General features: G+C 41.4%; 1 protein-coding gene across 2 annotated transcripts in view; it reads left to right on the top strand.

Moving 5' to 3' along the window:
• The first annotated feature begins 6887 nt into the window (after positions 1-6887).
• The window catches only part of B3GALNT2 (beta-1,3-N-acetylgalactosaminyltransferase 2), a 30234-nt gene continuing 19838 nt past the window's right edge, over positions 6888-17283 (top strand). For both annotated transcript variants that reach the window (XM_053937134.1, XM_053937133.1), the window contains exon 1: positions 6888-7013. In XM_053937134.1, coding sequence (XP_053793109.1) covers positions 6920-7013 — 94 coding nt within the window. In that variant the 5' untranslated portion in view covers positions 6888-6919. The remainder of the gene's footprint in view (positions 7014-17283) is intronic.

Raw genomic sequence — 17283 nt, 5'->3', positions numbered from 1 at the left:
TGAGTCCCCAGCCCAGAGAGCACCCAACAGCTCTCACTGACTGCTGCTCTGCTCCTTCACACTCAAACTTCACTCCTGCCTGTTGGGTTTTTTTTATTTCGGGGGTCAGGGCTGTTCTTCAATTACTGTAGTCTGGGCCAAATACTTCCTCATATGCCACAGCATAATAATAGAGCCAGAACAGCACTTAGGCCACTGCTTATGCTAAGAATGGCATTTTAGGGAAAATACACTAGGCATGGCATAAGGATGTGTTTCAAAAGATAACCCATTCCACAAAACATATTCGTTGTGTAGCTTCTCACTGCGCCGTACCCTCTTGTGTCTTTGAGCTTTAGGTGGCATCCTTGAGCCCTTCACTCTCTTCATGATAAAGACAAATTTTCAGCAAAAGGAAGGAATAAGCCATACTTTATAGAAAAGAACCATTGTGACTTTAAAAAAAAAAACTTTCAAGTGGCAGTAACTCTAAAGATATTGACAGTGTAACAATCTGTCTCTGGCAAGTGTAGCTCACAAGACTTTTTATCCCTAACTATCTTGTTGCAAAAACTGTTCACTACCATGGATTCTTGTCTGAGAGTCTCCTCTCTGGAGAGCATACCAGTTTTTATCCTACTCATCAGAACAGAATACGCATAGATTCCCAATATATATACCTGATATGAACATGTCAGTCATACCCTTAAAAGATCAAGTGACAAAACTTCAGGTGCTAAGATTCTCGAGAAAAAAATCCTCTACAGAAACTTTGAGAATATAAAGAATGTTATAGATAGCAGCCTTTTGGATGTCTTCTTTCTCAGCCTTCACATGCTCTTTTTGTACTGAGAGTTTGCTTTACACTCTGAAAAATTACTACAAAAAGCAACTATGAAATAGAAATTAGAAGGCCATAAAAGTGATTACATTTCTTTACAGTTCTGTCCATACCAGCTAAACAAATACTTGCAACAGGGGTGTGAATATATTTATATAGTCAGGGTTGTGAAGATATTTAAACAGAATCTGGATAAATGAAAAAAGTACATTAAAAGGTCATTAAAGAGGCCAAGTTAAGCACTTGTTTAAGAAAAGTCTTTATGCATATTCCATTTGCTTCTCTTATTTGTATGTACTACTATCCCAGATCGCCACTGCAGGAATTCCCACAAGGCACAGTATAGCCAGTGCTCAGTCAATGAGCAGTTAGTCAGTACTATTTTGGCGTTGTTATTCATTGTGTAGCCCCAGGCCTGATTTACTCACAAATCCTGCTTTCCATGTAGAACTGTTCCCTGATGAGCTCCTCTGTGCTCATCACAGGCTGCTTCACAAAGCATCTCCACAGCATCCTGGAGGAATATGAGGGTGGAACTATTTGCATCTTACAGTGGGAAGCTGAGGCAGAGCGTGGACAGATTGTGAGTACCTGCTGCTCCAGAGTTAGCTCTTTCAACATCGTACACAATGTTCCCACTTGCTCAGACATCAGCTCTGAGTCCTCAACTCTACAAACTGGAATGCCTTTTGCACGTCAAAGACAAAGAAACTACAGGGGAAAAAAGGTAGCATGAAAGATTCAGCTTTTTGATTTTCCTGGTCTTGTCAGTTCTCCCAGGCAGCCCTGACCCTTAGCCTTGTAACCCCTATTATGTGATCCCACCTCATTGATCTTGCACTTGCTGCAACAAATGAAGCAACCACCTGATGCTTTCTCCAGCAGAGCACATCCATCCTAGGGCAAGGTAAGCACCATGATGGGAAAATAGCAAGAGGTCATGTAAATTATTTGAAATTAAATACAGCCTGAATATCATCTATCCAGTGATAGATAATGAAATTATTAAAAATATTGTGGCAAATTTGCTTTGCAATCCCCCAACATCTTATCTCTTTACTAGGCATGTGATTAAAAAGTGTATTTGCTGTTGTAGGTCTCTGTAGGAATTTCTACAAACCTTATTCTCTTCTGTACATGCATCCTGAAGTCTTTGTACCACTTGTTAAAAATAACTGTATTCTAGCTGCACATGAAGTAGCTAACCCCACCAGCTGGCTGCTGCTTGATTATTGGATATTTGATGTTCCACATCTCTGTGAGACATTCCCGTTTGCACTCTGAGATGTGCTTGTCAAGATTTAGCTGCTGCCATATGGGTAGTTTTTGAGTCCATTTCTATTTTGGATTGTCATGAAGATGTCAAAGAGTCAACTTAGACTGTAAAATTTATTATTGCTATATTGGTAAATTTGGATAACTGTGACCTAATTCAGCAAAACTTAAAGCTACTCTTCCAAACAGACAAGAAGATGCAAAAACTTAAAAGAATAAAAGGGTCAGCAAAATAATAGACAAATAATTTTAAACAAAACTTCCTTAACTGGAAGTAATTCATAAAATGTTAAGTGGAAAATGATTCTACTGTGTACTACTGAAAAGCATTTAAAGAATAATGCAGTCATCAGACACAGTCAATATGGGTTCTCAAAAGGAAAGTTCTGTTTAACTAATTTGATCTGCTCCTGTGATAAGGTTGCTGCCTGTTGGATGAAGGGAAGGAGGTGGATGTAGTTTTTCTGCATTTTAGTGAGGCTTTTGATACTGTCTCTCACAGCACCCTTCTGGACAAGTTGTCTGACAGTAGGATGAGCAGGTTCATGATGTATTGGGTGAAGGACTGGCTGAAGGGCAGGCAGAGCTCAAAGGGCTGCAGTGAAAGGGGCCACACCTGGCTGGTGAGCAAGGAAGTTCCTCAGGGCTCACATCTAGAGCCAGTTCTATTCAATATATTTATCAGTTACCTGGATGCAGGAACTGAGCACACCATTAACAGCTCTGCTGGTGACACTAAAATGGGAGGTGCTGTTGACTCTGCAGGAGGCTTTACAGAAGAATCTGGATAGATTGGAACACTGGGTAGTGATTAATGGCATGAAATTTAACAAGTGAAATGTCAGATCCTGCACCTGGGATAGAGTAACATTAGGCAATCCCAAAGGAGTCTGGGAACTCCTCTGCATCTGCACTTCATTGGATCAGAAAGCTGAAAAGGGAAGCAGTAAGACATTTCTTCTGTTTGGGAAGATAAGCAAAATCTATTCCTTGTAAAGAAAGCAAGGTAAGGAAAGGACTGATAAATCCTCAATCTGGACAGTGAATCTGTTTCAATTATGAACACTGGAAAAAGAATAAAACACATTCTTGGGATGCAAATTTATAACCCTTTAAATTAATAAAGTCCTTCATGCCTTGATCTGTAATCTCTTTAAATATTTTTTCTTTAAAAAACTAAAGGCATACAGATTTTGTGAAAAGTAATATTTCAGTGTTATTGCTACCTGGGGAGAAAGTTAAGCCCCAAACCCCTAAAAAGGGAGTCTCTCATAAGACCTTCCTCTGCTTTCAGATGGAGCACGCAGAGATCAATAAAACACAACTCCCTGGGGATGAACTCTGCTAAAATATACACAGCTCCACACTGATTCTTGCTCTTCTATTCTGCTGCTGCTGTCCTAAAAATATCCCAGCTGCCCACTCAGGGCAACAATTAGGCAAACAAACATTAAAAAACCCCTGAATGCTATGGACTGGCTAGCTTTGGTACATGAGTGCAGCTCTGATATCCATCATGTCTTCTCTGTGTCAGACAGGAGATGCTTATCAAGAGGGACTCTGCAAATTTAACAGAAGCATCTTAAGTTTGCAAGCAGCCTGGGGAATAAAATTTCTGTCTCTTCTGTCTCCAGCTCTTGTGCCCAACATGTTGCGCCTGCACTACAGTCTGTGTGCCAGAGGTACCCTCTGCACCTGTATGGTCAGAAGAGTAAATCTGCTCAGAAAGAGAAAATTGAAAATAGTGTATTTTTTATAGACTTCTTATAACCCAAATCAGAACATAACCCAACTCAAATTTTTTAGTTTTTCAGATAAGTAATTTAACATTATCTAGAAGTTATATTCCAGATCAATTTTTTCTTTTCATAGTATACATATTCATGATTATTAAATCTTGGAAAAAAATCTGATTTTTATATGTGTAATGAACAGTTTCCACGTGTTCTCCAGAGATGCGGGCAGGGCCTTCTTAGTTCCCATGGCAACACTAAAAAAACTACTAACTCTAGCTAAGTACCGATATTGAAATGCTAATTAGCTAATTGCTCTGTTTGTTTTCTCTAAACTACCTGGAGATAACTGGCCTCCCACCCCTCCACACTGCCATTCTGGGACTAACAAGCAAATAAAAAACCCTTATGATCATGGGAGTATTTTTAGGAGATAAAAAGGACCATAAATCAAAAACTGAACACAGTAGAGGAGTCTAGACAAATGCCCTAGCTAAGGAAGAGGGAAACACATCCCCTGACTGGCTTTTAACCGTCGCCATCACCTAAGAAAGAATAGACTAGGTTAGGCTGTGAGAAGCAGGGAGACAGAGACAGAGCCCTAGTGCTGCCACCACAGAAGGAGTGGGGACAGCTGTTGTTCTGGACTTCAGCAACAGACTCTGCACACCACGCCTCCTCACCCTCTGGCAATCGGTGTGCCACAAGGAAAGAAGAAGGGACAGCTGCTGCTCGGGACTCCAGTGACAGACTCTGCATACCTCCTTCCTTTCGGCCTACAACCGCGGGGGTGTGCTCCATGTCGAGCCCCCTTCCCAGCTGATCTTTTTAATAAAGAGCTGAACATTAATAAAGGCATTAGCCCTGTTCATTTCAATATGGGTGCTTTTTAAAAAGCATGCTTAAAACTCAGTGCCTTGAAGCCATGTTTAGACACTCCAATATCAGCTTGCTTCACCAAAATGCTAGTTCTCATAAAAGCCCTCAATAATGCAAATTGAAACTTTTTTACTTATGGGAACTTCTGGAAATTGGGTTAATAGTTCGGTCTGGGCACCTCATGATTTACATACAGGTGCACACAGTATCATACAGATAGTGATGAAATTGGGAGGCTTAGGTAAAATCTTTGGCTTTAAAAATCTAGTAGAGATGCAAGAGAAAAATGGAATAGGAAAGGCCAATCCTCTACAACTAAACTGTGTTAGTAACCATTTCCTACCTGACTAGCAAAAATGCATATATAGCATCCTTTTGACCTGGACATCCTGTTTAGGTTTCTCCTGGTTTGTATGTAATACAGTTACTTATCCTTGAAGGTAATGCCACAGGGAAAATAAGATATTAAAGGATTGGATGCTCTGTTTTGCCTGCAAAGAAACAATCACTCCCAGGAATGTTTGTAAGATCAATCCCCATCAGATCACCTGGCATGGGGGTACAAGGAATGTAGCCAAATATAGATAAATATTAATAGATGGACCAGTTTTTATTTCTGCAGCTGAACATGCTGAAAGGCAAGTCAAATGTAAATAGTGATTTATCAAAGCATTTTTTTGGTGTAAATTCTTCCCCTACTACTACTATTTGCTGACAAGTACTCGGTTGCATATTAAATATGTTTTAAGTATGCAGCAAACTAAAACTGATGTATTTCCAACACATTTTCTTTCTGCTTGTAAACACATTTTCCTTCTGCTTGTAAATATATAAAGGTTAAAATCATTGGTTTGCCTTCTATTATCTCACTCCACTTGATGAAAAATTAATCTTAACTAAGCAGTTTGAAAGGACTATAGACATTTTCCAAACATTTTTTCATGGTTTGGGTATTAAAAAAAATTAGTCTTCCTTTTGTAAAAAAACCATTTATTTTCATTCTACTTCATACAGATCAGATTCTGTTACTAATTAAATGTGTTTCTAATAGACTAGCACCAGCAGTCATTCATTTAGGCCTTACAGCAATTACACATAATCTTCCAGTTTATACATTAACAAGAGGCAAAAGGCAGAACATTATGTACAAAAAGTTTCACCTGAACTTGAGGAAGAAATTATTTACTGTGCACGTGATTGTACACTGGAATAGATTTTCTGGAGAGGTTGTGGAGTCTCCCTGTCTGGAGATGTTCAAGAACCATCTGGACACGATCCCATGCCACGTGCTCTAGGATGACCTTGCCTGAGCAGGGAGGTTGGACCAGACCCTGTGGTCCCTTCCAACATGACCCGTTCTGTTAATCTCTGATTCTGAGAAGCCTTTGCTTATTTATCCATATCACTTTTCCAGGTAGATTTGTCCTGGGGCAGTCTGAGGAAACAAATTTCTCCTTGTTATTTGTGTGCAGGAGACCAGAGACAAGTAAATTCTCAAGGTGCTGATAATATTGTGTATGCCCTCCATCCGATCGTATTTAAACCCTTCCAGCCAGGACAGAGCTCTGCAGTCAGTCCTTTGGCACCCAATTTCTCAGAATGGTGGCTGAAGGTAACAGGTGAAGCCGAGCTTGGATTATTGACATTTCATAAAGAATTTAAGGATTCTTGGCTGTGATCCAGCCGAAGTTAAGGACACTTTGATTGTCTAACACCCCCCCTCATCGGAATTTCACTCAAAGAACGTGTTACTTGCTGGAATAAAATACTCCACAAACAGTTTGCGAGCGCCGCAGCAGGTCTTTGCCAAGGCGAAGCGCTCTCTCCTCATTATTGAATTAGTAAAAGATTGTTCTGGAAAGCTATTTTGTTCCTAACGCAACGACTTTTGAGAATGGGCATTCAGCGGATTATCGAATAGCGATTACCCGGGCGCTTTCGGAGAGGCGCAGTCCGTGAGGGGAACCCGCCGCCGCCGCGGCCGCCGCGCCCCCCGCCACGTGAGACGCGCGGAGCAGCATTGTGGGGGCTGTAGGCAGCCGCCGCTGCCCGCCCGGGCCGGGGCGGGACTGCAGCTCCCGGCGGCCGCGGGGCAGCCGAGCCCGGCCCGGCCGAGCGGGGAGGAGCCGCGGGCGGCCGAGCCGGGCTGTCGCGCCTGCGTCGCTGGGAGAGGCCGGCGCGAAGGGGAAGGGGCCGGCGGCTGCGGCGGCCAATGCGAAACTGGCTGGTGCTGCTGTGCCCCTGTGTGGTCGGGGTCGCGCTGCACCTCTGGCTGCTGCTGAGCTGCCCCGGGAGCCACCCGGCAGGTAGGAGAGGGGGATGCCTGGGGCATCCGGGGGGGCTGGGCTCCTCCACCTTCTCTCTCCAGGCGAGGAGAGGTCGGGGCTGGCGGGGCAGGTAACGGGGGCGGGAGGCGAGGGGAGGCCCGGGGAGATGCTCTGGCCGGGGCAGCGGCAGCGGCGCCAGAGTGCCCGCGGGGTTCCTCGGGAGGGGAGGGAGCGTCTCGTACCGTGGAGCGGCGGAGAGCAGCGCAGCTCCGCCGCCCGAAGCAGAGGTACCGAACGCGATGGCGGTGCGGGGTGCCGCGGGTGCGGAGCGGCTGTGCGGGGCAGCAGCTCCCGCTTCCGAGCGCCTCCTGCACCACTGGTGCCCTCCCGCTCCCACCGAGGCACGTGGGGAAGAAATTCTTAATGATCCCGCTCATGTCGCGTCATTCCCGGTCCTAGGAATAGCTCTTCGCGCTGCGCTGTGTTTGCCTCAGCGGGCTTTAAAACCCCTGTGCTGCAAAAAGCTATTCATAGGACTGGGTATCATCCAACATAAGTGAAATCAGATCCTAGAGGGCTTACCTTGTGCTCCTTACAAAACAAGGTGTCGTTTTCACAACACAAATCTTCATGCCTGAGGAAGCGGGCATCTGTTGGAACAGAAACTTTTGTCAGCTACCCACAGGTGCTGTTTGACGATATTAGAAAATACTGTGCATGAACACGTAATGGTGTTTTTTTCACTTGGTGTGTGCTTAGAACTGTTTAGTGACCCAGTAGCCTCTTCACTAATGGACCCACATTCTGCAAGTGGTGCCTGTTTCCCCAGCCGGGTGTGCACAGCTGTGAGGAAACAAGAGTCTGCTGATTGCCAGTGGCAATTAATAGTGCAAATAGGCAAGAAGTATTGCACTATTGCATAGTCTGAAGGCTGCATAGTTGAATAGGTGTCTCTCTGTATTCTGGCTTTCGCATATCACATCAGCAGTGATCACACTTGAATTATAAAAGAAAGGGAGATATAATTGTTGAACTTCTAGCCTGATGTGTATTTGAATTGCCTGGTTGGTTTTGTTTATCTTTCACAGCGCTGTTTCAGAGCTTCAGAGCATTAATTTGAAGTGGCAGTGTGGAATCTCGTGATGACCTTTCCCACATAAATGTGTTTTCCACTAACAAGCATTACTAAAGAAAATCCAGAAGTTTCTCAGTTGGTGTTGGTTTGAATGAGTGGTTTAGGTCACTTAACTAATAATTGTTAAAGGTATTAGCAAAAGTAGGAGTAACAACAGTTTTTAAAAGAGCAGCTTAAGAAACTTGGATATCAAGGTTGTCTCTGTTGCTTACTGCATGGATGAAATGTCCCAAGGAAACTCCAGCTAGAATTAATTTAGAATGATTTACACAGAGACGAAAGACTCAAAAGGATAAGGGTTGTCTCTGGTTGAGTCACAACATTCAGGTTGAATCCCCTTGCTTTTCAAACTCCTGAAGGAGTTTAGGTGCAGCTAAGTCCAATCTTGGTCTCCAACTTCATCAGAGGTTTATATCTAAATGTTTTAGCAGCCCTTAATCAATGACTAACTTAACAAAGTGATTTTCCTTTCCTAAAAGTAAGTACAGTGGGTGAGAAATGATAGGAAATCTAGGTATATGTTTCCTCCAGTACCTTAAAGTTTCCATAAGCTGCTGTTACTCTTTTTTAGAATGGGGCATTTGCAAATGTTCTATTTTTTCTTAAGATACATGGAAGAATCATCACATTATCTCCTATCCACCAGGTGCTCAAAAACCTTAATTCTCTGCTTGGTCCTTTACATTTTTTGGGTGCCATCTCAACTTCTGCTTTCCATAGTGCTTGCTGCGCTGCTGCTGCTGTCATTTGCCCCACCTTTTCAAGGGAATTTCCCCTATTTAGAATATCACCTATAGACCTGTACTGTTTTACATTCTGAGGGAGTGCGACTGTCTGTGAAAGTTCAGCAAACATGGGATGAGCAATTGTGGGTGAATGTTTATACCCCTGTGGAAGTCTGTTGAAGGTATATTGTGAACTTTTCCAAGTAAAAGAAAGTTCTTTTTTATCTTCCTGCAAGGGGACTGACCATAAAGGACACATCTGTCACACCTGGCTCTGCTGTATATGGCTCCTTGTAGCTGTTAAAGTTGCAATATTGGGTATTGGAGCTCTCAGTGGGGCCATGTTGGCATTTAAGAGCTGATAATCAATTGCTAGATGCCACCTCCCACCCAGTTTTCAGACTGACCAAGTGGGTGAATTGTAAAGTGGGTTCTGGAAATAATGTACCATTTTTCTAAGTCTGCTGCTATCCCAGAATTATTTCCATTTTGTGCCGCAGCAGGAGTGGGGCATTGCAGTACCTTGGTAGTCTTTGGATTGGGAGTGCAGGCACTGTACCCCCTGGTTTCTCTCAGGTTTAGGGGCAAGATTTGAACCAAAGGACCACATACAGCTGACCACTGGGCGCCAAGCTTGGCTATTCAAAATATTGAAACCCAAAGTAGTTCCACTGTGATCTTCCACTGCAAAGCAAGTAGACAACATTCGCTTCTCGCCCAGAGCCATAAATTAACTTTTGTGGTTTGGTGAATAACACTTGCTCCGTTCACTGCAGTGGTTTTAACTCTGTGCTGTCCAAGCTGTACACCCAGCTTCTCAGCATCCTGTTGCATTAATATTGAAATTTGTGCTCCTTGGAGCACAATTCCTGTGTGGAATTTTGTCAGTTGTTGAGGGCCAACAGGAATGAGAATGTATTTTGCTTTAGTGATGGGTCTGAGCTCAAGTTCATAGGAATCTGAGGGAAACAAAGAGTCAACTTTCCTCAGTTTGCCATCATCAGGATCATCCAATATGTTCCCATCCTGTTCTTCAGGGGATACAATTAATTTCTTAATCAATACAATGTCAGGGGAATGGAAATCCCACATAAACAAAAATCTGATGTTTTCCAATTTTTTTTTCTCATTTTCTTCCTTTAACTGATTTTGCAGCAGCCCCATTTTCAAAGACAGTATTAATTCAATTGCCTTTAGGAGTTTATTCCTTTAAGTATAGTACACTTTTATTGTTATTCTTGCTATCTTGATAAACAGCTTCTAACCAGGTTCCTGGCATTTTGCAGATAATTCCTTTTCCATCTTTTTTCTGGCCCTGGCCACCTTTAGCTGTCATTTCACAGCTATACAACCATGCCAGTTAACACAACTCCGTTCTTCTGAGAATTTGAGCTGCTGGAACTTGGACTTATTCTGTGCTTTCTTAAGTAATCTGTGTTTCTGTTTGACATCCAGTCAAATATGCCAATTTGTCACAAATGAGTGGTTTAGGTTGCTTAAAGAATCACTGTCCAAGATAGTTGCAAAACCAGGTATCACCTGGATTTAACCTGAGCTCACAACTAGGCACCATGCAGCCAACTCACTCATTTCCTGCTGCCTCCCACCCCTGCAGTGGGGATGGGGAGGAGGATCAGGGAAAAAAAAAAAAAGGAAAAAAACCCTCATGGATTGAGAAAGGAAGAACAGACTTAGAATTCATTTAGAATGATTTACACAGAGACTGAAGATGCAAAAGGGTAAGGGAGACCCTCCTGTTGAGTCATGAGATTCAGAGTGTACCCCCTTACTTTCTAAACTCCTCATGGAGCTGAGGTGCAGCTAGGTCCAGTCTTAGTCTAAGACTTGGTCAACGATCAATATCTAAAGGATTTAGCAGCACTTAATCATTGACTAATTTAACATTTACAAAGTGATATAAAAAGTGATAGGATTTACTATAATTGCTACAGTGACTTCATTATACTTCCAAGACAGCAACATTCATGCTATACTGGCAGAAGAGTATCTAAGTCAGTCCACACATGCATGCACACTGACACAAAGAGATATATTTATATACATGGATATATACGTATCAGTGTATAGAGGTATACCTGTTAAAATTTCCCTTGGAGTTCAGTGAAATGCTCACTTTAAATATTTTGGCATTTCTCAGTGGGAAAGGGTTGAGCCTCAAGGAGTGGAAGGTTTCAGCCTATCATCAGTTTTGGATGCTGATCCTGAGAACTTTATGAACTGGAGAGTCTGTGAGCTCTGAGAGGCATCCTACTCAGGGAGTTGCTGGTGGCAGCCTGCTATGGTCCTGGAGAGCCAAAGGGCTTCACTCAGGACCGGTTTTTAAGGTTCTTTAGATGTTTGGCTTTAGTCATCCATAAATTTCGACCTTGAACACAGTCTTGGTTGGTAATTGCTGGAATTTTCAAAAATCCAGTAACTATAGAGTCCATTCCATTCAGGGTATAGTTCAGATAAGGAATGTTCCAGGCCTGTCAGGGCCTGATGACTGATTACTCCTGCTGTCATTCCTTCCTTAATCAGGCAAGAGGAGTTCCTTCCCATGGTCAGTGTCCCCCTCACCTTAACCGTGGTGGAGCTGGTTCCTGGTCCAGTCAAGGGACTCTTCACTCTCCAACTCATTACAGAAAGGCCTAATGGGAATTTCTGAGGTAGAGCAGCCCTGAGGAGGGGAAGGAATGCGCCACTTGGAAGTGGGGGAAGGAGAGAAATAGCTTTGCTCTTCAGAGTTTCCCTGTTTTGATCAGGTATTATTGGAGTTGATGTTCATTACTGTAAAACCCTGTTGCATTGGATAATGTTAGGATAATTAGGATTTTTAATAAGTGTTTTTTTTAATACTGAAAGAGCAAGTGAATGGTTTCTGTGCAGGGTTTATTTAGTTGTAAATAAATACTATTGTAAAGTTACTATTGGGTAATGTACTTACGCTGAGGAGAAGAATAATGATGCCTCCTCTAAAATGAGAACATATGTAATCTGTAGGAAAATGCTCAATACTGTACTTGTGTTGTCTTTTTGTAGGCCCAATCCTTGCATGATATTTAAGGAAGAATCTGTCTCTTAGTCTTCAAAGTACCACAAAATGTACAAGATGTAGGTATGGCTGCCTTGGCAGAAGAAAGAGGGATGAGCCAAGGGACCTCAGCTGTCTTCTGTGTTGTGGGGTTTGTTTATTATTTGGAGTGTTTTAGGAACATTAGTGAATTTGTATACAAGAGAAAGAAATGTATTAATTTATTAAAAGGCTTCTTGAATCTGAAACTACTTAAGAGGATCTGGTAGTGCAGGATAATGCCAGTCTTGTTTCACTTGAGTGATTTTTTTTCCTTGTTTACTACTCCAGCAGCTCTTTACTACCTATCACCTGGAATCCCTGGTGTGAATAAAAAGTAAATCTTATCATGGGGCAATGTTTTGCAATAACTGTGACTTAAAAATGCATAATTTGTGTATTCTCTGGTATTTCTGTGTAGTTGTGCGCTATCTCAACAGCTGCAGAAATAGCTACCAGTAGAGGTTAAAGAGTGAACAGCAATTCTGTTTTTTGAGGAGTTTAATTACCCTCCCAAATAATCATCTCCACACATTCAAATGGAAATCTGTCAAAAAGTTGATAATCTGTTTTAGTGATTATTTACTTTGGCTTTATTGACTCACTAACATAAGATTGGAATAGACATTCCCAGCCATCATTTCTGCTTACTATTTCTATTAAGCAGCTCTTGGTTTCTGTCATAAAATGGCAGGTGGGCAGCCTACATTTATTTAGTGAGGGCTCAGGGTGGCTTTTTGTCTGTTCACTTGGATTCCTAGCAGTTGTAGGAAGAGGCTGTTCCAGAGGCTTGTTGTCCTGATTAAAATTATATTCTCATTTCTAGCCTAAACTTACGTGCACCTAGTTTATGCCTTTTAATTCTTAAACCTTTCAGTCAAAAGGGTCTTTCTTCTCCTTCAAGTACGTCTTCAGCATGTAACCATAGAGGTCAAAGGTGTCTGTTTTAAACCTTTGCTTTCTTAAGTTGAGCTCTTCAGGTACTTCTAACTTCTAGTGGAAAATGGGCTTTCCATTTCTGGAAAACAGTTTGGCTTTTTATCTATGGATCAGATGGCTTTAAATGCAAACAGTTTTCCAGTCTCCACTCATTCCATCTACTTTTCTTCCTCAATTGGAAGTAGCTTCTGTAATTAAGTCCTCCTTTTAACTACCCCTTGTGAAAGGCCTGTAGTCTGCCTGCATTCTTGGCCCTCAACTGTGTCTCTCTCTGTGCAGTATTCAGGCTTTCTCTGTGTTCGTGATCACATTTACCTTGGTGTCACAGAAGAGAGAGTACATTTCTTGTAGGCAGTAATTGGAAAACAATAAATAGGATCAAACCTGAGATCAAAGGCCTTTGTTTTATGTCCTGACTTTGGTGTCTTCCTGCTTTTTTTGTTCATCAGTTAATGAAACTGTAATTCACACTTCTGAACAAGAATTGTGCAGGAGCATGCTTTTAGGTTTAATTGAAATCCTTGTCTAACTGGTTACAAACAAGTGCTATCCAAAAAAAGTTAGTGAGTAGGAAGCTTAGTTAATTTTTTGTAAAATTCTTAGATAAATGCTAATTATAAAATGATCTCAGAAACTTGAGAAGGAACAGACAGACCTGCTTTTAGCACTCCAGGTGGATTCATTGCTAATTGTGTGTTTTAATTGATAGCACAGATCTTATTGAGTAGGAAGTTACTCACTGTTGGGCTTCAGCTACAGGGCCTAATCAGAAAACCCTACACATTCTGTGCAATCTTCTGCTACTTTGCTGATGCTAATGCCCTTTAAGTTGTTATTCCTGTTACATTTTTTTTGGGGGGGGGGTGGCAGCTAAAAATTGGCCTTTTTGGATTTGTCAGAGTCAATCTTCTACTAGTGAACAATTATGCAACAGATTAAAACCCACAATTCTAGAGTCTGCTTGTATGCCATCTGTTGCCCTGTGCCACAGCATGTACTTCTTCAGGCACTGGCCTAATGGAACCAAAATATGGAAACAAGCTATGAGGTGAAGTTTTGCTAAAATATGGGACTTTTTCTTAAGAAAGGATGTTGTCTGAAATCTGGTAGTCCTGTCTGTCAGGGAGTAGCATGCTTGGTCACAAAGTTATTTCATCTTTTATAGGTATGTAAAGAGTTACAGACTGGGGGCCTTGGAAAATGAAACTCAGCAGGTCAGGTTTGGCATTGGTAGTAGATGTGCAGTCCTGCCTAAAATGCCAGTTGTTGCCCACCCTTCATCTGCAAGATCTTCATATGACATGTTTTCTCATGGATAGGCCACCCCCGACATAAAAGAATCCCCTAACTTTTGATGGACACAAAATAATTGACAAAGAATACACAAAATAAGCTGATGGTATTTTCCAAATGAATTGGGATTTTTTAAGGGCTTTTAGTTATTCTGTAGACAAATATCTGAGACATTGTGAACTACTGATGAGTGGCACTGGAATTGTATTTTTGTATTTTGGCACTGGAGCAGGGGGCAAAGAGGACTAGTTCCATGAGAGTTAGCTGAATTAAGGTTTTCAACAGCTATCCTCTAAATTGCCCACTGAGTGGAACAGCCAGAAGAGAGCGAGTAGCCTTCCCTGGGAGCAGACTTTTGTTCCATGGCAGCAGGGATTGGTGGCCAATTTTCATCAAATAAAGGTGCTATACTCTGCTTCCCCTGCCCTGCCACAACCCCACCCCTTACCTCCACAAAATAAAAAAAGAAAAGGAGGCATCAGTTTGTGTCCTATTTCTTCTAAGGAATGCTGTTGATGTAAAACAAACAGAAACCTCTGCCTGCAGAGGTTTGTTCTTTGAATCTGTAAATCTTGTATAAAAGCTTGCCTGCCTCATGGAGTTCTGCAGAGACATGGGGCACACATCTTGGCAATTTCTAGCTCTGGGGTGAAGTAGGTACTGCAGGGAGGTCAGGTAGCTCTGCTTGCAGCAAAACATGTAATGCAGATAAGCTGTAGCAGATTACTTTAAGTGAAGTAGACTAAAAGGGGGAAAGAGCTGCTTTTGCTCTTTGGTTTGTTTTTCTGTGCGTGTCAGCATTCTGTGAATGCAAATCTTTATATTGAGTTAATTCTTTCCGTCGTGTTTGTTTGGATCTTTTGCAAAGCAGCAGAAAAGAAAAAAGTATTAAACCTCAGGAATATGATTGCAAAATGACAGGAATAGGCAGAGATAAAAATATGTGGGTTTTTTTTGTTTTGGAGGAGTGTTGCTTATCTTATGAAGTGGATTAGTTGAGAATACTCTAACTTCTGCTTGGCCTACTTAGTTCCATTCATTGATTTATTCAGGAATTAAAAAAAAGAAAAAAGCTGCATTGGTAGCAGAAGATACAAAGCCCAGCCTTCTGTAGAGCTCACTTATTTCAGCTGTGTCCAGTGGAGGTGCTATGGTGCCTAATATTGCAAGTAACCCTACACTGCTGTGTTTCTCAGTGCAGGCACTAATGAGTCTTTTCTTTGTCCACTCCTGTTGCATGAAATGCAGAGACTTAATCACTTTGTGGACTGCCTTTTATCTCAAATTTCACTGAAAATGACTGGCAAATTTAGTAGTTGACTGGGGACTCATCAATAGAAATATGTTTAGCAAGACTGTGTTTGTTGACAAAATCAAGCTAAGTGATCTCTCACTCTTTTCATTGCCGTATAATGAAGCAAATATAATTAACAGCCCAATGTGACATTTTATTGAGAATCAGTCTCATGGGAAGACGAGGTACATGTTCATCTTTGTAGTTTGGGATTTTGAAAAACTTCAAAAGCTGTTGAGTGCTGCTGAGGTGGTTAAAATCTGAGCAGGGTCAGCAGACTACCTGTCAGTGGTGACCTCTTTCCATGGCCAGCTCAGCAGGACACACACCTCTGCATCTTTAGCGGTGTCTTCTAATGGCACAGCTTTGTACTCTATATATGCACTTGTTTACTTTTTCCTGTATCTCTCCCAAACTTTGATCTGTTGCTAGTTCTCAGTCCAGCCTGGCAGGCAGCTAGAGGTTGACCAGCACTTTCACCCATTTCATGAAAATTGACTGAGAGTCCTGTGAAAGCTTCCTGAAGCTGATACTGAGGTGAAAATCTGTACCAATAAAAGTACAAGTATGGTCAGATGTCAGAGAATTGTGTGGAAGTCAGTCCTTACAAATAAAAGCTTTAGTAGGAGCTTACCATGAACAATGTGACACAAGGTACTGGCAGCCTGGACTTAGTAGATTTAGAGCTGACAGAAGTACTGCTGACAGCTGCTATAGAGAATTAAATGAACCTCAGCAGCTGAGGGAGGGCTGCTTGCTTTCATGTTTTTGTAGGTTCTGCTGTGGATTAACAGGTAGGCTTTGTGTATTTGTCTCAGGTTCTACTTAGAAATCTTGGGCTGCAACTGAGGTGCAGCTTTGAATAAGTAAGAATTTAAAAACAAGGAAGGCAGTGGCAGTATGACCTTTGGATTGGAAAGCTTCCTCTCCTCCATCTCTTCTCCTCTCCTCCTCTCCTCTTCCTCTCCTTCTCCTAAAAGTGTCTGCAACACTTTTAGGGTTTAAAATGGAATGTGATATGTAGCTTTTTTCTTCTTCTTTTTTCACCCCCTTCACAACTACAAAATTTACAGTTTTTTCTTGTCTTTGAAATCAGAAAATGTAGAGGTGTAGTTACCTTGCAAAAGCAGTTCCAGGTAAGAGTGAGGTATATGATATGATACTATCTGACACTGAAAGTTTTGGCCTAAAAGTGCACAAAAATAGAATGGAAGATAAATAGCTTTGGTCCTCAGTGGCAAGTATTGATTGCTTGTCTAAATTGTCACTATTGACTTCGAAGTCAGCAGTGTTTTCTCTTAAATTACTCTGCATCAGAGACTATATATGCTCATATTGGAATTATCCTTATAAATTAATAATATCCTTAGTATTTTTCCCTGTACTTCTCACTTTATCTCCCTTTTTAAAAATAGTGTGAGTTCAGAGAAACACATATGAATCTATTTTCCTGAAATTTTAGCATTATTCCTACTTTTCCATAGCAAATAGAAATCTTTACTAACAAGCAAAAAAATGTTTTGTCAAAGTAAGCTTTCTTCTTTTTTTTTTCATTTTCAGTGGTTTTAAAAGTAAAATGACATAACTCTTGGGACAGAGAAGACAATCTTCTGAATATAGACTACTGCAATGCTGTTCTAAAAGCAATAGGATATTAATTCTGAAGCATCTGTTACATTAACATTGTTCCTATGTGGATGGTTCATAAGGAAAAGCTTCACTCATTTTAAAATACAAACTAATTAAAAGTATTTTAATTTTAATTGATTTGAGTAGCTTTTTTTTTTAATGCATTCAAGCTAACTCATGCTATTCTGAGTCAAGTCACCCCATAGACTTGTGCCCTTAGT

This window comes from Vidua chalybeata, chromosome 3 (genome assembly GCF_026979565.1).
Source record: "Vidua chalybeata isolate OUT-0048 chromosome 3, bVidCha1 merged haplotype, whole genome shotgun sequence".
Classification (NCBI taxonomy): domain Eukaryota; kingdom Metazoa; phylum Chordata; class Aves; order Passeriformes; family Viduidae; genus Vidua; species Vidua chalybeata.
This window is presented reverse-complemented; position numbering and strand designations above follow the sequence as displayed.